The following is a 23,889-nucleotide window of genomic DNA, read 5'->3' as shown; positions in this document are numbered from 1 at the left end:
CCCGACGCTCGCCAGACTGTGCCACCGGGCGGGGAGGAGGGGGTGCGCCTCTGCGGGCGGGGCGCGCAGCCCGCCGTCTCGGAGGCCGAGGCTCGACCGAGCGCTACGGAGGACTGTTCGGCCGCCCAGCACCTCGGCAGTGCAGCTGCCAGGCCCGGACTCTGCGGGGACCTGAGGGGCGTCACGAGCGGCAGCGAGCCGCCTCCCCCCACCCCGGGTGGGAGCGGTGGTTGGGCCCGGCTGCGGCAGAGCGTTCTCTCGGAGATGGCGGAGCCGCCGCGACGCGGCCCAGGGCCCCGAGAGCTGGGAAGCCGGGCAGCCCCGGGACGCGGCGGAGCCCGGGGACAGCGGGGACGCCGCCTAGTCCGCCGGGTGAGCCGCCCTTGAGGGTAACCACCCCCCACTCAGAGGGTGGCCCCCACCCACGGTCTCCCGCAGTCCCTCCCCTCACAGACTTCCCCTCAGTGTTGCCACCATAACCACCCGCGGGGTTGTCCCGGGCGGCCCTCAGCGCGGCCCAGCGCTCCCCTCTCCTGCGTCCCCTCCACTAGCCTCCCTCGTAGTTGCTTCATTTTCCTCAGTAGGGGGCTCCTCCTCCCCTCGGGGCTCTCCCAGCCCAATGCCTGCCTCGATGTCACCCCAAGCTCTCCTCGGCGTGTCCCTTGCCCGGTCCCCATCTGGCGCTCCCTTCATATCCACCTGTGGCCCCATGGCCCCCTCAGCAGGGACCCTCTACCCGTGACTCCTGGTATGGCAGCCCCGCATTCCCACGTCGCTCGCTCCTCGGTACTCCCCCCCCCCCCCCTCCCGCGGCATCTGCACCACTCGTCTCCCCGCCTTCCCTGGTTCCTCTCACTAGTGCTGTCGCCCAGCCCAGGCCTGGGTGACCCCTTTGGTTTCTGCCTCAGAAACCTCCCGCTGCTGCTCACACGTACAGCAACCCTTTCCCCGCGTTCCTACTTCGGTATCTGTCATCCCATCCCACACTCGACCCCAATAGCTCCCTCAGCACCCCTTCCCTAAATATTGCTGCTTCTTCTAGGTGTGAAGCCAACATGCAGTGGTTAAGAACACGGGCTGTGGAGCTCTACAGGCCTGACTTTGAATCCCAGTTCCTCCACTGACTGACTGAGCTGTGTGATCCTGGGCAAGTGACTAAGCTTCTCTGGACCTCAAATTACTCACATGTAAAATGGGGATAATAATAGTGTCTGCCTCTTACCTACCTTCCAGGGCTGATGTGAGCATTAAATATATGGAAAGCTCTTGGAAAAATGTCTGACAAAGAGTAAGCTCTCACTATTTACAATTATTCTTAACAGTAATGGGGGAGACACCCTGAGTGTCCACTTCGTGTCAGTGAGGACTTCTCACTACTGTGTTTTCCCTAAAGAGTTTCCTTTAATTCTTAGGATTCACCCCTTCCCATCACTATTTCAGTCCTCTCCCCAGCTTTCTTTTCATGTCAGTTTTACCCAGGCCAAAAGCCGAACTGTTCTTAAATCATCTCTCTCAATTCTGAGGAACCCTGTCTCTGCCTGATCTCCCCCCTGAGATGTATATGCCTGGGAGTGGGTAGCAGAGAAGGATTGCCAGTCCCTGGCCTTACTAGGAATGGCTAAGCTGGAGAGAACAACAATAAAGCTTCTAGAAGCAGTCTATATATTTAAGAAAACAGTCTCCAAAATTAGGTCTCCCTGAAACTGTTTTCTGATCACACTGTCCTTACCCCTTTCTTACTGGTTGGGTATGACTTAAGCTGTTGTAGCTCTCATCCAGCCTCACTAAGTTTGCTATCTTTTTGTAACAGGATTCAATCCCTCACGTCTCCATAGGCTAGCTCAGGACCCTTCTGAGCTGTTCAGTGATGAGGATATAGTATCACATAGGCTAAGTTAGGAAGGTGAACTGAAATGATAGGAAGACAGACTGGACTCAGCCCTCTGGCTTCTCTCAGGCCCCAGTGATGTGGTCTGCCCTGGGGCTACATTTTTATCACCTCTCTGACACTCGTGCAGGTGAGATGAAGGACAGGGGATGAGTACTTTTTCACAAATAATAGAGAGTTTCTGGGTTTGGAAGTGAATCGAATGATTAGGTAGCACCATTTCTTTTACCTTTCGAATCTCCCCACCCCCCATCATAGTGTTCTCACTACAAGTTCGTTAGTGCTTCTAGCTTGTGATGTTGGGTTTGATTGATGAGGAAGATTAACAGACTCATGAGTTTCCTCTTATCTCATATTTCATTGGAGCACGGGACTTGTGGGGCTTTCTGTCCCTTCCTCACAGGACGACCAGAGCTCCTGCTGGCTGGCCAACTGCTTAGTCGTGGGCTGGGAACTTCTTCCAGAGCAGGTTCATTTTCACCCTCCTGAGCTGTTTGGTCTCCTTTTGATGGGAGATTTGTTCCCTTCCAGCCCTTGAATATACTGCTCTAGCTCTGAGTTTAGCTCAGGAAGGAGAATTTATATTCTAAGAAAGGCAACAAGCTATGAAGTGAAGGTATGAGACTCAGATTGTGTTGTTCTTCTACAGGAGCTTTTTTTTTTTGGAGAACAAATCATCCTGTGAGCAGGAGGTAAGAGAGATGGGTGAAGAGGGGAATGGGTTAATGATACACTTTCAGGTGGAGAAGTAACCCACTGATTTTTCTGTGTTACAGATAGTGAGGGCAGGGATTATGAACTTTGTTGACCTCTAATGTGAGGAGCTCAGCAGGACCAAGAGTGGAGCCTGGCTAGATTTGCATCCTGAAGCCATGGACCAGGGGGCCATGGTGACTTGAGACCAGTGGACTGTGTCCAGTTGCCCCTCGTTGCCCCTTCTAACTCCCCTACCCTAAAGTAAGGGGAGTTGGCTCCAGCTTTTCAGGGAACTAACCCTGAGGAAATCATTTTCCCTTATTTTCCTATCCTACCCTCTTAAGAGAGCCCAGCCTATAGAACTCCTACCTCCCATCCCCTGAGGTAGATCCCATCCCTGCCTCCCCTTCCCCGCCATGCTCAAGCTGTGGAAGGTGGTACGCCCAGCTCGGCAGCTGGAACTGCACCGCCTCATACTGCTGCTGATCGCTTTCAGTCTGGGCTCCATGGGCTTCCTGGCTTACTACGTATCCACCAGCCCCAAGGCCAAGGAACCCTTGCCCCTGCCCTTGGGAGACTGCAGCAGTGGTGGGGCAGCTGGCCCTGGCCCTGTACGTCCACCAGTCCCACCACGGCCCCCCAGGCCACCAGAGACAGCTCGAACTGAACCTGTGGTTCTTGTGTTTGTGGAGAGTGCATACTCACAGCTGGGGCAGGAGATTGTGGCCATCTTGGAGTCTAGTCGTTTTCGTTATAGCACTGAGCTAGCACCCGGCCGAGGGGACATGCCCACACTGACTGATCATACCCGTGGCCGCTATGTCTTGGTCATTTATGAAAACCTGCTCAAGTATGTCAACCTGGATGCCTGGAGTCGGGAACTGTTAGACCGGTACTGTGTGGAGTACGGTGTGGGCATCATTGGCTTTTTCCGAGCCCATGAACATAGCCTACTGAGTGCCCAGCTCAAGGGTTTTCCCCTTTTCCTACACTCAAACTTGGGGCTCCGGGACTACCAAGTGAATCCTTCTGCCCCCTTACTGCATCTCACACGCCCCAGCCGCCTGGAACCTGGGCCGCTGCCTGGTGATGACTGGACCATCTTCCAATCCAATCATAGCACATATGAACCAGTGCTTCTTGCCAGCCTTCGGCCAGCTGAATCCCCCGTGCCAGGACCAGTGCCTCGCCGGACCCGGCTTCCCACTGTCGTACAAGACCTGGGGCTTCATGATGGCATCCAGCGGGTGCTCTTTGGCCATGGCCTTTCCTTCTGGCTCCACAAACTTGTTTTTGTTGATGCTGTTGCATACCTCACTGGCAAGCGCCTCTGCCTAGACCTTGACCGCTACATCTTGGTAGACATTGATGACATCTTTGTGGGCAAGGAAGGTACCCGCATGAAGGTGGCTGATGTTGAGGTCAGTCTTTTTCCTGACTCAAATTTCTTTCCTTAGAAGCTGTTTCAAGCTCTGTCCTATCAGACTCCTTTGATTCTGAGCTTGTCATAGGTATACTCCCTGCCCTTTTCAGGCAGGAAGAACATTACTTTTCATTTTTCTCCTGATCAGTCTGCTCTCATGATTTCTTGTGTTCCTGCTACTCTTCCCAGGCTCTGTTGACCACCCAGAACAAACTCAGGACCTTAGTCCCCAACTTCACTTTCAACTTGGGCTTCTCGGGCAAGTTCTATCATACCGGTGAGTGTATTCCCCTGTTCCTTCAGCATATCTTAGTTTGGACTGTCCCTTCACTGTTCATCTTCCTGGGCAGGCAAGTTGGAGAAAAGGGGCAGGGTTTGGGGTCAAAATATGGTGAGGAGCTAGCGGTGGATATGAATTTAGGTTAGCATGGGTGGCTGAAGAGCAAGTCAGCAGTGGGGCAAAATAGTCTCAGGTGGGCAGAAGTCAGCAATCTTATCCCAAGAATGGAAGATGGTCAGTGTTGTTACAGAACAGAGGAGGGCACAGGGCCTGACTGGCTGTGGTCAGTGGTCAGTGTGTGGTCATAGGGACAGAGGAGGAGGATGCAGGGGACGACATGCTGCTGAAGCACCGCAAAGAGTTCTGGTGGTTCCCCCACATGTGGAGCCACATGCAGCCACACCTGTTCCACAATCGCTCCGTGCTGGCTGACCAGATGAGGCTCAACAAACAGTTTGCTCTGGTGAGACCCTTGGATCTGTTCCCCATACTTTTTCCCAGACATAATGATTCCTTTTCAACCTTCCCCTAATGGGGTGCCCTTTCCCTACCCTTTCCATTTTTCTTTCTGTGGAGGTATCCCCACCCTCTTTACCCTCTACTCCCTGAACCTCACCAGGTCCTGGTGAGAATCTATGCCATTCCCAGGAACATGGGATTCCCACGGATCTGGGGTATGCTGTGGCCCCCCACCACTCGGGTGTATACCCCATCCACACGCAACTCTATGAGGCCTGGAAATCTGTGTGGGGCATCCAGGTGACCAGCACTGAGGAATATCCCCATCTCCGCCCTGCCCGCTACCGCCGTGGCTTCATTCACAATGGCATTATGGTGAGGGACCCCTGATACAAACCTGAATCAAACTCCTACATTTAGACAGCCACCAACCTGCACTGACCTGTGTCCTCTCAACTGCCAGTCCAAGTTCACATAATAGGGGGTAAAGGGGTGAAAAGTCATAATGCACATAGTAAGAGTTTTATTGGTGTAACTCATTACTTTACAAACCCAGGGAATCCTAATGCCTTAGGTCTTTTGTCCCTTATTTATTTTTCATTCTGCCTTTCAAATCTCATGTTAGTTTGTTTTTTCCTTCTTCTAGGTATTACCACGGCAGACGTGTGGACTCTTCACTCACACAATCTTCTATAACGAATATCCTGGAGGCTCTCGTGAACTAGACCGGAGCATCCGAGGTGGAGAGCTCTTTCTGACAGTGCTGCTTAATCCGGTAAGGTGCTGAGAGGAAGGGCTAGAAGATTGGAGAGCTGAAGTGTATGTAGGCTGGGAACTTTGCTCACCAAGCCTGATTCTGAGGTGGGGTAGGCTCTCTAATTCTGACACGCAGGCTCCCTCTTGCAGATCAGCATTTTTATGACCCATCTGTCAAATTATGGAAATGATCGGCTGGGCCTGTATACCTTTGAGAGCCTGGTGCGTTTCCTTCAATGCTGGACACGGCTGCGCCTACAGACCCTTCCTCCTGTCCCTCTTGCACGAAAGTACTTTGAACTGTTCCCTCAAGAGCGAAGCCCCCTTTGGCAGGTACGGTTGGAGCTCAGGCTGACCAGAGACGTGATGGGGGTGGAGAGAGTTGAAGAAAAGATGAAACATCTGATTCTTGGCCTCACCTTCAGAATCCCTGTGATGACAAGAGGCACAAAGATATCTGGTCCAAGGAGAAAACCTGTGATCGGCTACCCAAGTTCTTGATTGTGGGACCCCAGAAAACAGGTGAATCGTCCTTAGCCAACTTCTCTTGCCCTGCCTTAAGCCCAAAGGATTCTTTGTCCAAGGAATTCCCTTCTCATACCCACCTCTCCTTAATCCAGTCTCTTGAGACAGTGATTCTTAATCCTGAATCAGAATCATCTGTGGTTTGTTTTTTTTAAAGATCCACAAGTGATTCTGATGCAGTCAAGGCTGAGAACTATTTTAACTTCCCTGGGTCTCGCTGTCTTTTCCTTCTCTCACTCTAGTTTGTCCAAAGGGGATATTACTACTCAGAGTGGTTATTTTCTCACCTCCTTAAAATTCATATTGTTGATCTGGCTTCTTTCCCAAAATAGCCTCGACCTTCTCTCCCATTTAGGGACCACAGCTATTCACTTCTTCCTGAGCCTGCACCCAGCTGTGACTAGCAGCTTCCCTAGCCCCAGCACCTTTGAGGAGATTCAGTTCTTCAACGGCCCTAATTACCACAAGGGTATTGATTGGTGAGACTGGGACCCTTTGTAATGCTTCTCAGAGGAACATTCCCTTCCCTCCAAATCCTCATTCCAGCTTCCACCAGTGCAGGTATCTGGCCCCTTCATGCTGCAAATTCTCTGCCTCTCCTCTGTGCTACTTCCTAGGTACATGGACTTCTTCCCTGTCCCTTCCAATGCCAGCACTGACTTTCTCTTTGAAAAAAGTGCCACCTACTTTGACTCAGAGGTTGTACCACGTCGGGGGGCTGCCCTTCTGCCACGAGCCAAGATCATCACTGTGCTCACCAACCCTGCTGACAGGGCCTACTCCTGGTATCAGGTGAGCCTGAAGCTAGGGATACATTAGGGCTTAAGTGAGGGAGGTGGTGACTGCTAGAGACAGAAAGGAAGAGGGTAGGGAAACTAAATTGCTTTGGTGTGGGATTCCTATGCTGTGTATTCATCAGATCAAGAGTAGGGCAGAATAATTCTATCAAATCACCCATCCTTTCCTATTCCTTGTCCTTCAGCACCAGCGAGCACATGGAGACCCAGCTGCTCTGAATTATACTTTCTACCAGGTGATTTCAGCCTCCTCTCAGGCCCCTCTGGCACTTCGCTCCCTGCAGAACCGCTGTCTTGTCCCTGGCTACTATTCCACCCATCTGCAGCGCTGGCTGACTTACTACCCCTCTGGACAGGTACATGCCCCCCAGTAGCCTTTGTTGGGGTCCCCCTTCCCTTCTTTGTCCCTTCAGCCTAGAGGCTTCTAAGGAATACAGAGGGAACTACATCTCTGTCCCTTTAGTTGCTGATTGTGGATGGGCAAGAGCTGCGTACCAACCCAGCTGCCTCAATGGAGAGCATCCAGAAGTTCCTGGGTATCACACCCTTTCTGAACTACACACGGACCCTCAGGTGGGAGAGCATGACCCAGGGGAGGAGGAATCGGGGAAATGGGGAAACAGGTTGACCATGTCTGTTTGGAAGAGACATGTGTCCCTGTGAGCTGGGAGAGGTAATATACATTTATGGGGCTTGAATTTTCTTTTCTCCCTACCAATTAATGCCCTTTTGCTATTGAGCAGGTTTGATGAAGATAAGGGATTCTGGTGCCAGGGACTTGAAGGTGGGAAGACTCGTTGTCTGGGCAAAAGCAAAGGCCGGAGGTATCCAGATATGGACACTGAGGTGAGTAAAGCCTCAGACAAGGTATCCCTCTCTACCTCTGAGGTCTCATCCTGCGTCCCACTCCTTACCATTTCTGCCTCCATTTTTCTCCTCTCAGTCCCGCCTTTTTCTTATGGATTTTTTCCGGAACCACAATTTGGATCTGTCGAAGCTGCTAAGCCGGCTTGGACAGCCAGTGCCCTCATGGCTTCGGGAAGAACTGCAACATTCCAGTCTGGGCTGATGTCCAGGCCTCCTGTACCAGCAAAAGCGCCCGCTACCCTAAAGGGCAAGCCCAGAGCAGGGCCCACAAGGGGTATTAGAGTGGCCCCAGCCCCTGCCCCTTCTACCTCAGTGGCCCCCAGGCCTGGGATGGCTGAGAAGGAAAGGGCAGTCCTTTCCCATAGCTCTAGGGTCTTATAAAGGGGCTTCCCTTGATACCCCACATCATGGTACTAGGCACCTTCAACCCATGGTCTTTGAAGGTGGGTGAGAATGAAAGGGTCCAGGCAAGGTGTAGAGGAACTTATTAATCCAGTGATTTCCCTCTTCATTCTCAGCAGTATATCTATCTATACCTGGCTATGGGAGGGACCCCCCCTACTGTGGGATCAATGGGATCTACCTGTGGCCCGGCCTCCCTAATGTCATTCACATTGAATGGGGATGAGGCCGGACAGTGGCTCATAGAGCTGAGTATGAGCCCTGGCTGTGGGCTAGAAATGTCCTTAATAAACATCCTTATTTTTCTGTTTTGTCTGCCTCACTGGAGTGGGAGAAACTTAGAATAAAGGAAGTATCAGTCTTTTCCCCCACCCCGGTTCAAAGTTCATCTGCACATGGAGGGAAAGAAGGCAAAGGCCCAGGCGGACTAGAGTAAAAAAGGAGTTTATATATTTATAAATGCCAAATAAATACCAGAGGCCACCCAATGCCCCCTCCCAGATAGGGCTCTCCCCCCCAACCCTAGGCTTCTAGGGTTTGAGATATCTTGGCCCCAAGCTACAGCCCAAGAGCAGCTGCCAGTCTGGGCTACCAGAGAACTGAGTGGGGATGATCTGTCCAGCCAAGATTCACTCCCTCTGTGTGAGGGGCCCCCATAGCCACAGGCCTGTATCCCTGTATAGGACCCTAGAGGGGCCAGACTCATGGGGAGAAGGTGGTCATCTCGAGTGAGACCCGCTGCCACAGCTCCTTGGTCTGTTTGCTGCGCTTGAGGTTCTGCAGGATGTCGTTGAACTGCATCATGCCCATGGGTGTCAGACAGAAGGCGCTGCGGGCACTGCGGATCGCATTCACAAAGTCGTCGTAGTCGGCAGGGGTCAGGTGAATCAAACGGTGGTGAATGTACTGGAAGAGGATGAGCCACTAAGCACAGAACCAGGCCCGTCCTCCCTAGCATGCGGGGTAATCAGTTCCATGCCTGCCCAGGAGGTGCTCCACCCTACTCCATACTTCCAGGGTTGTCACCTGCATGTATGCCTGCTGGCAGCGCTGCACCAGTTGGTGGAAGGCCGGGGCACGCAGGTGGTTGTGGGCATGAGCAGGGCTCAGCCGCTGCAGCGTCTCCATGACGATCTCCTGCAGCACAAACGGGCTCAGCACCCCCTTGGCTGCCCCCACACAGAACTGGTGCACGTAGTTCACTCCTGGGGGGCAGGGGGAGGGGCATGAGACGGGGGTGGCCACCTCTGCCCTAGGGACCCAACTTTTATCTCTCAGCTCTGGCCTGGCAGAGAGCCTCCCTCCACCCCAGGAGCTGAGGTAACCCTCCACCCCCCGCGCACGCACACATACCCGACCAAGGCCTCAACTCTGAGCAAGAGCTAGGAAGGAGGTCTGGGACAGGAAGGTGGGGAAAGTGGGTGGGGGCGGACAATGGTCCTGGGGAGGGGAGGTGTTACCCAGCTTTGCTGCCAGCCCCAGCAACCATTTGACATCATCAGTGTAGGGGGGGGAGCGGGAGAAGTTGTTGGGGTGATCGTTGTGTGCCCGGCGACCCAGCATCTCCAGTGCCAGCATTCCTGGGAGAAAAGGGTGGGCACATAGTGAAGGTATATCCTTTTCACCCTGCACCTCAATCTGGTACATCGGACCCCACAACAAACAAAGTAAGAGCTATGGGGAGGGAGGCATCACTAAAGAGCCTCTGGCACAACTGCAGGTGGGGGCACAAAAAAAAGACCTCTCACCAACACGGTAGGCAGCGTGCAGGTGGTGTAGGCTGTGTGGGTTGACAGGCTGACTGTGGGTCTCCTCCTCGGGTGGTGGAAACCCTCCGCTCACCAGAGGGCTGGGCTGTGTAGTCAGAGCAGGCAACGAGGCACCCTGGATGGCTGGAAACGTGGATGCTGGATGGACACTGCTCACTGAGGGTGGGATGAAAGTTATATAAGGAATTCACAGCCCAAAGAGGGATGGAGAGGGTTCCTCCCCCCATCTCCCCTGCCCAGTGTACCTCCCCTCCATTCACCTGTTCCCTGTCCCCACAACTCACAGGCCACACTGGTGGGCAGTGGGAGCCCTGGCTCTGTGTGGTAGGGATGTACTGTGATGGGTGCCATGGAAGGGACGGGGAAAGACACAGCAGTGGCAGCAAGTGAGGGGGGAGTCACTGAGTAAGGGTACTGAGCCCCCAAGAAGGCAGGATGCACACCCTAGAGACAGGGAAAAGAGTAGGAAATTATATTAAGATGTGGTTCTCCCCCTTCATCCCACAAGTGGGTATCCCTACATTTCTTATCTTGGTTGGCCTGAGTCCCCCCAGACCCCCACCACCTCACCAAGACAGTCCTATTATTCTCCCAGAGTACCCCACACTCCAACCCCACATGAACTCCTAATGTTCTCCCACATGCCCAACCCCCCAACAAAACACTGGTCTCACCTGTGGGTATGCAGAGCTGGGCACAGGGAAGACGGCAGGCCGGGGCATATGAGGCATTGGGTGGGCAGGGTGAGCTGGGTGGGTGAGGTATTGAGGGCTGCAGGGCAGGTGGGGCTGTAGAGCAGTGTAGGGGTGCAGGCCAGGGGAATGACCATGCCCCAGTCCTGGACCTGGATATAAACTGGACCCCACTGAGATGACTGGCACCACTGTGGCTGCTGCTGTCACTGCTGCTGCTGCCACTGTAACCGGCTCAGTGCCTGGGCCCCCCCTGCCCTCAGGCAGCCCCCGCCCAGCCTCCCCAGCTGCCCTGATCCCACTGGCACTACAGCTTGTAGCCCCTTCACGGGCTGTGGATGAGCCACCTGCTGTTTGCTCATATAGCCAGAACCACTGGTGAGCAACCTCAAACAACACTTCAGGGTATACACCCCCACCCTTAGCCGCTTCTTCCACTGCCATGCAGGCCTTCTCCAACATCAGGTTATCCTGGAAGGAAGGGGCACAGAAGGGGAGGGGCTTTACTCAGGCATGGTTGTAAATGACATTCCAACATCTTCCTCTGAGTTGGCTGGTTCCCAGGGAGGCGTCAGAGTCAGAGCAATGAATGCCTCACACAGACACTGAACAAACACTTGGTGACCAGTTCCAAACTACTTACAGTCCCAGTTCCAAACTAACCTAGCCACTCCCTCCCATCCAGTTCCCACTATCTCCCCAAGGCCTTCCCCAAGTATTCCAACCTGGTGACCACCTTGGTCCCTAACCTATAGATCTCCATTTCCTTATCTATAAAACAGGAATAATCCTAACCTCAGAGTCGTAAGGCAAAAGAAGTAATAGATGTGAAAGTGCATTAATATGTCAAGTGTCACCATAATAGCACAAACTAGAAAATTTGTGAACTTTAAGATTTGGAAATCGAGCTGGGCTGTTAGTTTTCCCCATGTCCCTTCCTAGATACCTGAAAGCAAGTCCCCAGATTGCCTGTAGAAATACCTGCTCCTTGCACTGCACCAGGGCCCGCTGGATCTCATTGGGGTTCAATGCATGGGCATGAGGCAGGCAGCTTAGGGCTAACTCCGCTGCTGCCCTCACCATATTGGAGTCTCGTGCCCGTGATGCCCTGTCAGCCAGGGATGCAACCTCAGGGGGCGTCAGGTGTCCATCCCAGCATTCTACCAGTATAGTCAGGGCTGCACTACCAATCTCCATTGCCTGACCTTCAAGGAAAGTAGCAAAAAAAAAAAAAGGGGGGGGGGGTTAGTATGGTGTCTTCTATCAGATCAGTAACTCCACAAGGATAAGACTCTCATTTCTATCAATTAATCCCCAACCCATTCCCAAACCAAGATACTGGGTTTACCTGTAATCCAGGAAACGTGGGAAGAATAAGTACGTGAGAGCCAGTTGGGAGAAACAAAGTTGTGCAGGCCAAGGGCATAAAGCCCAATCTCGAAGGCGCAAAGGTGCAGGTTGCGGTGAGGACCCTGATGGCCCCCTGAGGAAGATGGATGTGTGAAAATGGAAGTGCTGCTGTTGCCCCCTGCCTTGATCAGCACCGTCTTCGCCAGTTCGAAGTAGAAGTGTGCAGCTGCCTCTGATGGCTGATTGGGTACATGGGGGGCATGACTCTCGGGACGGCGGCCCTTGTACCTGAGGGGGCAATGGGGTAGGGACGGGGATTGGGGTTTCTCTGAAATGGGTGTCCAGGTAGGCAGGAAAGAGCAGGATAAGTGGTGTCGCTGGGGGAACAATAGTTGGATTACACCAGGGATGTGACTCTGAGGGTGGGCCAGATGAGAGGAGTATTTCTTCCACTGACCTGCCAACTTCAACGGTCTTTGCCCGGGCCCCTCCACTGGCACTGGCCCGGCGACTTCCACTGGAGGATGAGGAGCCCAGAGAGTCCGAGGAAGAGCTGCTAATGCTGTCACTGTCCTGTCCTCGGCCCCAGGAGGTGGGGGCCCAGCCCCCTCGAAGTGGCCTCCGGCTTAAGGTGGGGGAACTATCCGATGTTGTTTCAGGGGCACTGCTGTCAATGCTGGCCATGCCTAACTCCCCAAGACAAATCAGTCTCAGAAGCTAGAAGTTACAGAATTCACACTTCAGGAAATCCCTCCCTCCATGTCATCCCACAGGCTGTCATACCTGTGTGTTTCTTCTTAGGCCGCCCTGGGGAGCCCCAACCCCGTCCATTGTAGCCTCCACGACTGCCAAGTGCCAGGCGGCTGGGAACCTTCCCTTCCGCCCTTGGGGTCAAAGCTGCCTCAGATGGGAGGCCCTCACAGGGAGAATGTGGGGAACTTTCTAGGTGGGGAAAATAGGACATTGGGATAAGCCAAGGAAAGGGGACCCCAACATGAATCCATACCATTCATCCCCCCCTGCCCAGTGCCCCCACCTCACCAGGCACATTCTTCTCTGTGAAGCCCTCATTGGGGCCTGGCCCAGCCCCTGCCACATTCCCTGGCTGAGGAGGCCCTGCAGAGCCCGAGGTCAGTGGTTGCAGGGCCCCTGGGGCAGATGGGCCCCCATGCTTTGAAGGAGACCTCTGGCTGGCTGTGGCTGGGCGGCTGGATGAGTAGAATGAACTCAGTGTCTGGGGCTTATGCGTCTGGCTCTCTCGGTCCAAGAGTTTGTCTAAGATCTGAAGAAGAGAGAAGCAGTGACAGGATGCCCTTTATATCCTGACTTCTATTTCTATTACCTTACTTTCTCTTTGAAACAGCTTAATACTACCTCTTCAGGAAGCCTTCCCCAGTCACAACCATAGGAGAACCTCCTGGATGATAGGCACCGGCTTACATATCTTGATATCCTAACACTTAACACAGGACTGACTACATTTATATTCAGTAAATATTGAAATAAATGAGTAACTGCTTCTTTTCTTTCATCCCCTGCCCAAGCACTCCTACGAGAACCATTGGTCTTATTCTTTATCAAGTGTCCCCAAGATTTTCCACTTATCCCCTATGGGCAGTATAGCCCTTTCCTCATTGGACTGCAATCCTCTGAGAAAGGGTAAAATTTTGCTCTCTGCCTGTCAAAATCCTAGTACTTCAGTCCCTACCTTTTTGAGCTTGGCTTGATCATCCTTGTAAGTGATCATTAGTGCCAGTGCCAGGTCACCCTTCTCCCGACGTGTGCCTTCACACAGGAGGGGATGCTCTGCCTCGCTCACTGTTGTCTTCATACCTGTGAGAAGAAGGGTCTCATAGGGACTGAGAATGGCCATAACTCCCAAGACAGCCAAAGTGAACAGGCCAGGGCTGCCCAGCCACCAGCATATGTGAGATAAGGAGTTCTCCTGGTCCAACCCACATCCCCCGTAGAAGGTCCCAATTGCCTATTACATCCGGCCTTAGCTCTGATCTGCTTTTTAAGACCTTCATAATTGGCCCACTCTACCTTCATGGCATACCCATCACTTCAAGGAAGTATGACTCCTTGCCCTCATTAAGACTTGATGGTCCCTGTCTTTATTCATGGTGTTTTGTCCCCTTACCAAAAACTTAACTGATCTTTTGACCTACATTCCGTATTCTATACCTTTCCTGAATCCTTTTCTTACATTTTGTGTGCCATAGCACACCTTTTGTCCCTAAATTCTTGACTGTACTACCTGGTTCAAACATGTCACATTCTGGCTGTCCCACTACCATACCACCCCTTCAAACAGGGACCATGTCTCATGCCCTTCAAGGCCTGGGCCAACTAGCTCACAGAAGTGCTCAAGATACTCCAGACTCACCTAAGGCAGCAACTGCTGCTTCAAATCCCAGCTCCTCATCCCCAGGCATCTCGTTGTTCCAGTTACGACTTGGTGGCCGGGAACCCGTGGGAGAAACCACTGGATGAAAGGTGGAATAAGTCAGGCAGAAAGAAGTGTCATTGGAAAGAATGAAATGTAGGCAACCCAAGACCCTCATCATTCCAGACCACTCATGAAGTTGCCTGATGGGTCCTAAGGATAATTCAGAGCCTTGGGCCTCTTGGTTTCTCCTTAGAGAAAACTACTCCTACCCAAGATCCCCACTTGAGTAGTGTCACGCACCATACCTGGAGCACAGAGAACGTCAAAGATGAAACTGGCCAGCATGAGAGGCAAAACGGGCCGATAGTCACAGAGTGTCCCCTCCCGAAGCTCCTCTGCCCGGCACCGCATGGTACTCATCTCACTTGGACCCAGAGGAATCTTCTTGAGCAGGGCAGCCACCTCAGACTCCTGGTATGCCAGCTTCACCTAAGGATACAGGAAGAAACTCAGACCCCTAACACTTCAGTAGAGATCAAGCTGTAAGTCTCTGAGGAGTCCCTGAGGAGACTGCAGTACAAGGCTGATGGAACCTCCGACCTCCAAGGCCTTGGTAGAAGCTGGGGGCCGCTGTAGCTCCAAGGCAAACATGCCAACTCGGAAGGCCAGGTTGTGGTGCTCTGGGCGTTCACTTAGCACTGTCAACAGGAAGGCTGCCTTCGTCAGGGTGTTGGTAGCCACCCAGGTCTGACGGCTCGTAGATACCTTGTTCTTCTTGCCCTAAAGAGAGGAAGTACAAGGAAGCAGACATATGAGTCTGACTCATCTTGGTGGAGTGAGGAGGCTCTCACTTGGGGTGGGGCACAGAAGAGGGTTAGCAATAAATGGGGGGAGAGAGGAATGGGGGGTCTCTCACCTTGGCAGGGGGCGGCTCTACCTTGAGGTCAGGTGGGTTGGCTAGCAGGTCCTGGGCAAGCTCCACAGTGAGACGGGAGGCCTCACTGCTGTAGCCGTGCGCATGCAGGGCCTCAGCACAGGCAAACAATATCTGGAGAGGACGGGCACCACACAGGTTGAAGCCCCAACTTCCAGGGGCAGGACACCATATTCATACTCAAGCAGCAAACATCCCATGAGTACCTGCTATATGCTAGGCCCTATGCTGGTCCTGGGTATACCACAGGAACTTATAGTGTGATTAGAGAAACAGACACACGAACGCACAAACCAGCGTGAAGCCAGCTACCACTGGGAAAGGCCAAGAGGGGCATAGGTAAGATACTTCACTGGGACCTGGGGCAAAGGGGCAAGCTCAGGGAAGACTTCCTAGAGGAAGTGATCTCTAAGATACCTGAGACCTGCAGAAAGAACAGAAGCTAGCCAGGAAAGGTGAGGGAAGAAGATTCTAGGCAGACAGGCCAATCTGTGCAAATGTAAGGATGCGAGAGAGAGCATGGCAAGCTAGAGGAATGGTTCGACTGACTGTAGTAGAAAGGGCAGAATGCCTAGATGAGGCTGAAAAAGCATACAAAGATCAGACCAAGTGAGGCCTCACAGGTCATGCCAAGGGCAGTGGGAAACCACTGAAGACTTTTAAGCAGCAGAGGGACACAATCAGACATTTCAGGAATATCAATATGGAAGCAGTGAAAAGAATGGACTGTAGGCAGGGAGGCCAGACAGGAGCCCGCTAAAGGCTTCTAACAGCCTCACTACAGTCCTGACATTCCCAATTAGAGCCAGGTGGCCCCTCTCCCAGCTGTAGCGAAAGAGCACCCTCAGTGTCCCCTCAGAGTCCCCTCACCTCCATGCGGCTCTCCTGTTCCAGTGGCTTCAGCCCAGCAAACAGGTCGTGCTCCTCCCCAGCCCCGCCCTCAGCCTTCTCTTCCTCGCCTCCAGCCCCATCCTGGGCATTCAGATAATATGCCTGGTAGTCATCATCCTCCTCTCCAACTGCAGTGGCTGCCTCTTTGGTTTTGGGGAGCCCATTGCCACTCTCATCTGTGGAAGGGAGGTCATCCCGGGTACAGACCTCCCCAGGCAGTAGGCCATGGGGGCCAGCAGAGGCTGTGGGAGGCTCAGGCCCTTCTGAGAAGTACACACCACCATCTTCTTCATAAGTATCTGGGGGTTCAGGAAGGAAGGTGGAAGGACCACGGGAGCCACCAGGAGGAGGGCAGGGTGGTGGGCTCTCAGGGAATCCACCAAAGGTGCTGGCCTCTGCACCGAGGGCCAGGCTGCTGTCATCCAGGCTCATCTCAGCCAGATCCGGCTCCAGGGAGCTGTCTTCGCTGCTCAGCCGTCGCTTGCTCCCACCGCCTGCTGATCCCTTGCCCCCACTGCCAGCCCCACCCAGTGCCTTGGCTTTGCCCCCACCTGGACCCATCTTATGCAGAGACTTATCTCCCCCCTCAGCAGAGAGGCGGCGGGGACCCCGCTGCGATGAGGGGACCCCCTCACCCAATCCCTTGCGCTTGGCCCCAGGCTCCTTGGGCCGCACAGCTGGCTCAGAAGGAAGAGATCGGGGCCGCTCCCGGGATTCCTCCAGGCCCCCAGATCGGGAGGCACCTGGCCGAGGGGGCAGGGCTCGGGCCCAGCACAGTGCCAACTTCCGGTCGGTGCCGCTGTAGGTGACACCAGGGAGTGGGTAGGCCTCTTCCCAGTTGAAGTAGCAGGCCTCCACCGCTGGCCGGAAGCCAGGGAAGAGCCGCTCCAGGGTCTTTTTGTGCTGTCCCCGCTTCACATTCTCAATCACCTTCAGTTGCCACTGGCGTAGCTGGGCACACAACTCCCGGCGGCTGTGGGAACAAAGTTGGGGAGGTTGCTGGGGGGCTACATTCTGTTCTGAGAAGGGATGGAAGGAGATAGAGCAGGCATAACCCCCAGAAGGAGGGTACAGGAAGGGACCCAGGGAAGAACTTCTTGAGCCAGCTCATACACATCACTCCAATACTCAGGTATTTGGGAAAGTGGGAGCTATTTAAGGGAGGAAAGGAAGAGAGCTTCTCAGAAAAAGGACGCCTAAATCACTGGTAACCTTAACGCTCAGTACCTCCCATTTCCCTAGGACTAGAAGAATAGTACGTTTCTATGTGCACATGATATGAGGCCTTGGACTGTCCTGGGCTGGCCCAATATCCGTGCTGTGATGAGCCTAGGGGGAGACTCACCGCTGGGGGCTGAGTGCAGGGTCCAAAACAGCTAGCCTCCACAGTGTGACCATCTCATCACACATGCTGGCACATGCATGGGCCGCTACCTCTGACTGCCCATTGCTACGGCCCGTGTGTCCACTGGCGCTGCTGTGTGAGGCTGAGGTGCGCACGCTGTACCACCAACCTGTTATCTGGAAACAGAGAGCTCTGAGATGCACCTAATAGTTTGGAGAAAAGAAGAGCAGCCCTCCCCAGTGTCCCTGTCAGCAAGAGGCAAATGAAGTTAAGGGAAGGAGAAAATGAACCACAGTGGGGCCACCCAACTCCGGAGGGTTACCTGTTCATAGGTGAGGCACTGGTCAGTGAGGATTTCCAACAAAGGGGCAGCATTGCTGTCTCTCCGTTTGAACATCTCCCGCACAATGCTAAGTAGGTTCCAGACACCCTCTGGCTCGCGGCCCCTCAGAGGGCGCAGCAGACATGCCCATTCAGCAGCAGCTGGAGGCTCCGTGGAAGACAGATACATGGAGTTCACATCACTGTGAAGGTAATGGAGTGGAAAATGATTACTCTGAGATGGGGCTGCATACGACAGGTGAAAGTGCACCAGGGCTTTGACACAAAAGAGGCCCTGACCCAAAATACAGAGTGTAGGAGACAAAAGATGTCTAAGACAAAAATTCTTGAGGCACAGGTATTAACAGAGCAAAGGATCAATTAACAGCCTGAGGGTTGTTCCCTTCCACCACAGACACAGACATAGAGAGATCCAATTTACCTGAAGACCACAGGCGAAGGTCCACAGAACTTGTGTAGTGTCTTCTTGATGTTATCAGTGAGTGTTGACTCATCCAAATACCATGTACTCTGGTCAGAGGCAGAGGGCCCTGCTGTGGGGTCTGGGGATGATAGGTAGTCAGTTACATAGAGATAGGGGCCTGGATTCACTTGACAACAGCAAGCTTTTAGTAAGTGGTGCTCTGCACCACCAGCTTTCTTCCTTCCAACTGCCCTTCCTTCTCTCCACACTCACCGGGGGCTCCACACACTGTATTGATGGCTGTTGACTGGGAAGAGAGGAGTTCATCCAGAAGACGCTGGGCCGTGGGGAGGATCTGAGGGGGAAAGGGACAAAGGCATAAGTGACCCAAGTTGGCCTTGGCCTAACATGAAGACTAATATGCAGTCCTGGAGCTTAGAGTTGGAGAAGGGTGTCCCAACCTCACTCACCTGCTGAGGGAGCTCACTGATGAGGTACTGAGCAAACTTCTGCAGCTGGTCCCTCTGCAGCCGAGACAGGGACTCTGATACTGGGGCACGCAAGCAGACTGCAGAAGCCTGAAGGAGAAACAGAGAGAAACAGAACAAGCTGGAAAAGGTTTGCTGACACTGGAGCAAGGGAAAGACAGGCAGATTAAGGGAGGCGAGGAGGCTCACATTGTGGCCAGGCATGCAGCAGAGAAGGGGGGGATGGAGCGTAGGATAGGGCCAGGATAAATTGGGAGGGCCTCACGTTGTGGATGCGGAAGAGACAGAGTGCCACGACGTGAGTGCACCATTTGGCCCCAGCCCCACAGGTGCAGCTGCAGGAAGTGACCCGGCAGCGGTCAAACATCACAGCCACGTTGTAGGCCCCTTTGGGGGGGACCATCTGAGGTGGCACCACTGTAGCACTCAGGTGGAACCCTGGGGAGAAACATGGGTATGGTCAGGGAGAGCCATCAAGACATAATTCTCTGCCCTCAACCCTGGCCCTGCAGTTATTCCAACAACCTGCTCCAGCTTCTTGCAGTAGGTCCTTAACTCATAATACAGGGGATGGGCAGAGCAGGGGGTGCCACAGGGCATGATGGGACCCTTACCTATCTGCAGTGGGTCTTTCACAGCCCTCATGCGGAACAGCTGGTCCCCTCGCTGGAACTCATCGGCACTGCCATTGGCCAGGCACGAATACAGCCTGGGAGTGAAGAAGAGGACACAGCCACAACTCAGCAAACAACCTGTCAGAGACCACAATGCCCTGGACACGCTCTCCCCAGTGTCACTCCCTCTTGGGGAAAATCCCAGGCACTCCTCCCCTTGTCTTCTTCTTACAACCCCAAACACAGTATCTCCTTTGTTCTGGAGGAAATCCAGCACACAGTGTGGAATATCAGGACCCACTCCCCACCATCAGTCCTTTAGCCTCACCGGATATCCTCTTCATTCTCAGGGAAGCTCCAAAAAGCAATTCGGAGCTGTAGCTGCTCAGGCACTGGGGGATAAACTTTCTCCACCACTTCAAATGGGATATGAAATGCCACCTGCTTTGCTGAGAGCTCCACCAATGGGATCACAAGTCCATCTTTGGAAACAAAGGTTTAGGTGAGGGTAAAGAGAAGGGGAAATGAAAAGGGTCATGATTACCTGGCACCAATGCCAGCGCCTAACATCTTGGGCCCCACCTTCACTATGAAAGAAAAGGGAGATCTGGATGAAAAACCAAGGGACCCTCCTGTTAGGATACATCAACTCTTAAGATTTCATCTGGGGGAGGGGAGCTAACCAACTGCAGCCCATAACTTGCTACCTAAGGTCTAGAACAGAAGATACCACAGATATCCCAGAAACTCCTGGCCAAACAGGTGTGTTCCAGGATCCTAGCAAGTAACCCTCTCACATGGCTTGGCATCTAATTTCCCTTACACCTAGCACTTTATATTTATACTACATTGTTAATGTCTCTCCCCTGACATTCTCTTCTCCAACTGCTTTTTACTATCCCTTTTTCTCTAGATTATTCTAGGCCTCTAGCTAAGGAGAGGAGACAGGCCAGAGCCCAAAGGAGTTAAGAGAGGGACCTCCAGTAGCAAGAGAGGCTGCATGTCCCTTGGCACACCTGATTCTTGGCTTCCTACAATTGGAAGCCTGGGAAGGGGGATGGGGAGGAAGATGGGTTATCCCAAGGGAACCTAGCTGCTGCTCCTGAAAACACCTGGAGTAGGATGGAGTTACCACTCAAGGTTTCCCACGCTGTTTTAATCAATAAATGGTGAGGGGCGCCCAGGTGGCTTAGTCGGTTACGCGTCTAACTCTTAGTTTCAGCTCAGGTCAAGATTTTCGTGGTTTGTGAGTTCGAGCCCCGCATAGGCTCTGCACTGACAGCGTGATGCCTGCTTGGGATTCTCTCTCTCCTCTCTCCACCCCTTCCCTGCTTGCTCTCTCTCTCTCTCAAAAATAAATAAATTTTTAAAAAGGTGAAACGCGACAGACTGCATACATATCTCACCAAATTGCTGGTCAAATTAGAAGACAGATCAGAAAATCATGGAGCTGAAAGAAACCTTTTTTTTTTTTTAAAAAAAGTGAACCTCCTTATTTTACAAGTGAGAGACTGAGAGTACCCCGGGATGGCAGCGGGTTTGAGGAATGACATGCTTTTCTAGATTTTAACCTATTCAGGAAGATACCAGTATGTTGAAAATTTTCACCGACATTACTTCAGTTACTTCCCTCAAAGTGAAGGAGCTCTAAGCCCCAAGGCTACCCACACATGCAAATGTGAAAAAGCAAAGAGACCACAGAAGACCCACAGTGAAACTGCCTATGATCTTTGTGCATGTGTGGGTGTATGTGCACAGAACATATGCTACCTCTCCAGCTGAAGTTGAACACTACCACTCCTAACAAGTGACATATGTACACTTCTTTGTCCCAAAAGGGTGCTAGAAATCTCTGCAGGGAAGTTTGGAAAACGGGAGTTTGGAATGGCCGGAGTACAATCACAATCCCAACTGCTGAAAAAGGTCAGCTTGCATTGAGGCCCAGAACAAAAACTGTGCCATGAGGAAGGCAGGGAAAGGATGTGGTAAGTCTTGAGCCTGTGGAGCTTCACTTATCATCACTCTTCCCTCAATCCCCTTTAATAAAAGCAAAACTCTTCACAGCACTAATCAGTTAATTCACTGAAAGACCCCAGGATGAAAGAAACTCACAGCACAAAGCAGGAAGAGCATTTCATAAGGAGACTCTAGAAACAGTTTCCTACACTCTTCCCCAGGCCCCAGATGATAGAAATCTAAGGCTCTAATCCAGTGGTCCCAGCTTCTGACAGCTGTTCAATATGGACAAGAAACAAGCCTCTGATTTGAACCTATGTGACTATGGAATCTCCAGTTCACCCCCACTTTCCTATGAGTGGAATCCCTTCTTGGTGTAGCCAGAATCAGAGATCATCATCACCCCTAACAAGAAGCTCCCAATGCACTTTGCAATGGGGGTGACACGCCTCAAGTGGTCCCTTCTTCACAATCCACTCCCTACCCTCCTTCTCTTCTATTTTCTGGCTTGCCGCGGGCTTAACTAGGTAAGTATTCCCAAGTCAGAGGAGTTTTTTCTTCTATTCCATTACTAAGGCAAATGAACCACAAAAAAATCTACTTTCTGTCGCTAATCGTATCCAACCCAGAATTTCCCAGCCATCACTCCAACACACACACACACACACACACACACACACACACACACACACACACACGCTGGTGTGGAGAAGCCAACCCCAGGAAGACTCGAAAAGCGAGTCCAGAAGTCCGTTCCAAGCTGCTCGGGACAGCTCGCGGTCCGGGACAGCTCCCGAGCGGGGACAGCTCCCCAGCAAGGCCTGAGCAGAGCCAGCCCGTTCCCTTCCCCCCAGCTCACCCTTACCTCGCATTCTGGTACCGCCACTGCCACCTCCGCCACCGCCGCCAGTGGGGGAATTGGGCCCCGCTGACTGTTTGCGCCATCCCCGCCAGTTCTGGCAGAGACTCTCGGCCTCGGAGATGAAGGAACAGAGCGAATCCTCCTCAAAGCGGTCCGAATCTTCAAATGAAAAGCGCTCTCCGTCCTCCCACTCCGCGAACATCAGCTCCATGGGGCCTGCACCCCCCGGGGCCGGGTCCCCCCCCGCGGATCCGGGGCCTGGGCCGCCGGCCGGGGGCTGAGGGGAGGCCCGGGGCCTGAGGGGCGAGCCGGGGCTGGGGGTGGCCGGGGCGCTCAGGGCGGCCGTGCCGGACGAGGATCTCAAGCCTGGAAGGGATATGGGACCGGGCCTCGCCCAACTGCGAGGTGCGAACGGGGATCGTGGCCAGTATTCGAGACTCTGGGCCCGGACGAAGCGCTCGGCAGCCGGGGCCTCTCCGCGGCTGCGGCGCCGCCTCCCCCATCAGCTGATCTGAACTTCCGGCCGCGCCGGCCACCACCACTTCCGCCTCACGCGCTTGGGAACCAGACCCGGTACCGGCAGATGTAGAGGACCCGTTTGTTTAATTGCTACATTTCCTGCCTCTTTTTTCTCGAAGCCACCCTCAGATACTGTAAGAGGGAACCGACTACCAGAGATACATGAAATGACTACAAATCCCAGCAATAACTCGGCGTCCATAATGTCCCCAAGGAATAAACAGCCGCCATGAATGCCGGGAATCGTAGGCTGTCAAGCGGTACACAGGACAACTGGGTGGAGTCATTGTCTCAACTCCGGATAGGCCCTGGGGCCGCATCACCTTCTGGGAGTTGTAGTCCAGAAGCCTGTATTCCATTAGATTTTTTCTAAGATCTGATCAGGAAAGCACCCTGAAAAGAATGCATTTGATTTCGGGAAATGGTTGTACTGTTTTGTCAGTGGGTCCTTTGATTCCAGGAGTTCTTAGCCTTTTTTTGTGGTACGGACACCTTGGCAGCCTGGTGAAGTCCCTGGACCTCCTTCTCAGATTGTTTATAAATGCACAAAATATATAACTTACAAAGGAAATGAATTATATTGAAATACGATTATCAAAATATTAAAAAATTTGTAACGTAGTAATACTTTATTTACACATTAAGTAAAGTCCAGCAGCAAGGGTAACTACCATAATTTTGAAGCTAGTGATAGGTATAAATGATATTGAGGTACCTGCAACCTACTATATGAAAATATTATAATCTCATATAGGTATTGCTAATTAATACTGTGGTTTGTTTTCTATGGTCCTAACTGAAATGCTAAATTTCAGTTGTGGTTAAAGATAAAAAATTTTCCCATCCACATCCACAGACCTCCTACTGAGAATCTATTGACCCTAGGTTAAGAACTCCTAAGTCCAAAGTGCCTAGGTATTGAGCTTCTTCCTGTAACTAAAAGCCTCAGCTTTCAGAACAAGGCAACTGCCCAGTGCTCTACCCATGAGGTCTGAGGACTATTGGAAGAAGTAGCTGTGTGGGTCAGGGAGGCAAGACCACTTCTTTATCTTAATAATTATCCCACTGGAGCCTTAGAAACCCCACTGATCTTTGTCTATCTAATGCTGCAAGGTATATAGAAAAGGTTAAGTGAATTAAACCTGGAAGGGCAGAGTATATAAAATGCCATACAACTGTTTCTAATATCAAAGGGTCACAAAAGTTAATGCCTTCAGCAACTAGGTGGATAACTTAATG

General features: G+C 52.7%; 2 protein-coding genes across 8 annotated transcripts; one reads left to right on the top strand and one right to left on the bottom strand.

Moving 5' to 3' along the window:
- The first annotated feature begins 36 nt into the window (after window positions 1-36).
- Window positions 37-8,399, top strand: NDST2 (N-deacetylase and N-sulfotransferase 2). 4 transcript variants are annotated; one of them, XM_047826336.1, is made up of 16 exons: window positions 37-372; window positions 1,043-1,288; window positions 2,538-2,580; window positions 2,665-4,005; window positions 4,197-4,284; window positions 4,596-4,750; window positions 4,936-5,121; window positions 5,393-5,521; window positions 5,653-5,835; window positions 5,928-6,024; window positions 6,383-6,506; window positions 6,645-6,819; window positions 7,010-7,180; window positions 7,288-7,397; window positions 7,568-7,670; window positions 7,768-8,399. In XM_047826336.1, exons 4-16 carry the CDS (start codon window positions 3,001-3,003, stop codon window positions 7,891-7,893), a joined length of 2,652 nt encoding a protein of 883 aa, XP_047682292.1. In that variant the 5' UTR covers window positions 37-372; window positions 1,043-1,288; window positions 2,538-2,580; window positions 2,665-3,000; the 3' UTR covers window positions 7,894-8,399. The 4 variants fall into 4 exon arrangements, with proteins under 4 accessions (XP_047682292.1, XP_047682293.1, XP_047682291.1 ...); XM_047826337.1 differs by having other exon boundaries at window positions 2,538-4,005; XM_047826335.1 differs by having other exon boundaries at window positions 1,043-2,580.
- Window positions 8,400-8,521: 122 nt separating this feature from the next.
- ZSWIM8 (zinc finger SWIM-type containing 8) lies at window positions 8,522-22,711 on the bottom strand. 4 transcript variants are annotated; one of them, XM_047826327.1, is made up of 26 exons: window positions 22,135-22,711; window positions 19,642-19,795; window positions 19,314-19,408; window positions 18,965-19,137; window positions 18,682-18,789; window positions 18,485-18,566; window positions 18,230-18,350; window positions 17,789-17,990; window positions 17,467-17,642; window positions 16,101-17,094; window positions 15,213-15,344; window positions 14,897-15,076; window positions 14,602-14,785; window positions 14,294-14,392; window positions 13,613-13,737; window positions 12,946-13,186; window positions 12,688-12,846; window positions 12,362-12,590; window positions 11,903-12,192; window positions 11,536-11,759; window positions 10,537-11,025; window positions 10,123-10,306; window positions 9,842-10,018; window positions 9,554-9,673; window positions 9,120-9,230; window positions 8,522-8,999 (listed from the first exon to the last, which is right to left on the bottom strand). In XM_047826327.1, exons 1-26 carry the CDS (start codon window positions 22,340-22,342, stop codon window positions 8,539-8,541), a joined length of 5,718 nt encoding a protein of 1,905 aa, XP_047682283.1. In that variant the 5' UTR covers window positions 22,343-22,711; the 3' UTR covers window positions 8,522-8,538. The 4 variants fall into 4 exon arrangements, with proteins under 4 accessions (XP_047682283.1, XP_047682284.1, XP_047682285.1 ...); XM_047826328.1 differs by having other exon boundaries at window positions 10,147-10,306; window positions 22,135-22,706; XM_047826329.1 differs by having other exon boundaries at window positions 8,655-8,999; window positions 9,120-9,298; window positions 22,135-22,699.
- Window positions 22,712-23,889: the final 1,178 nt, after the last annotated feature.

This window comes from Prionailurus viverrinus, chromosome D2 (genome assembly GCF_022837055.1).
Source record: "Prionailurus viverrinus isolate Anna chromosome D2, UM_Priviv_1.0, whole genome shotgun sequence".
In the NCBI taxonomy this organism is placed as follows: Eukaryota; Metazoa; Chordata; class Mammalia; order Carnivora; family Felidae; genus Prionailurus; species Prionailurus viverrinus.
Note: the sequence above shows the minus strand (reverse complement) of the source record. Positions and strands in the feature narration are given on the sequence as shown.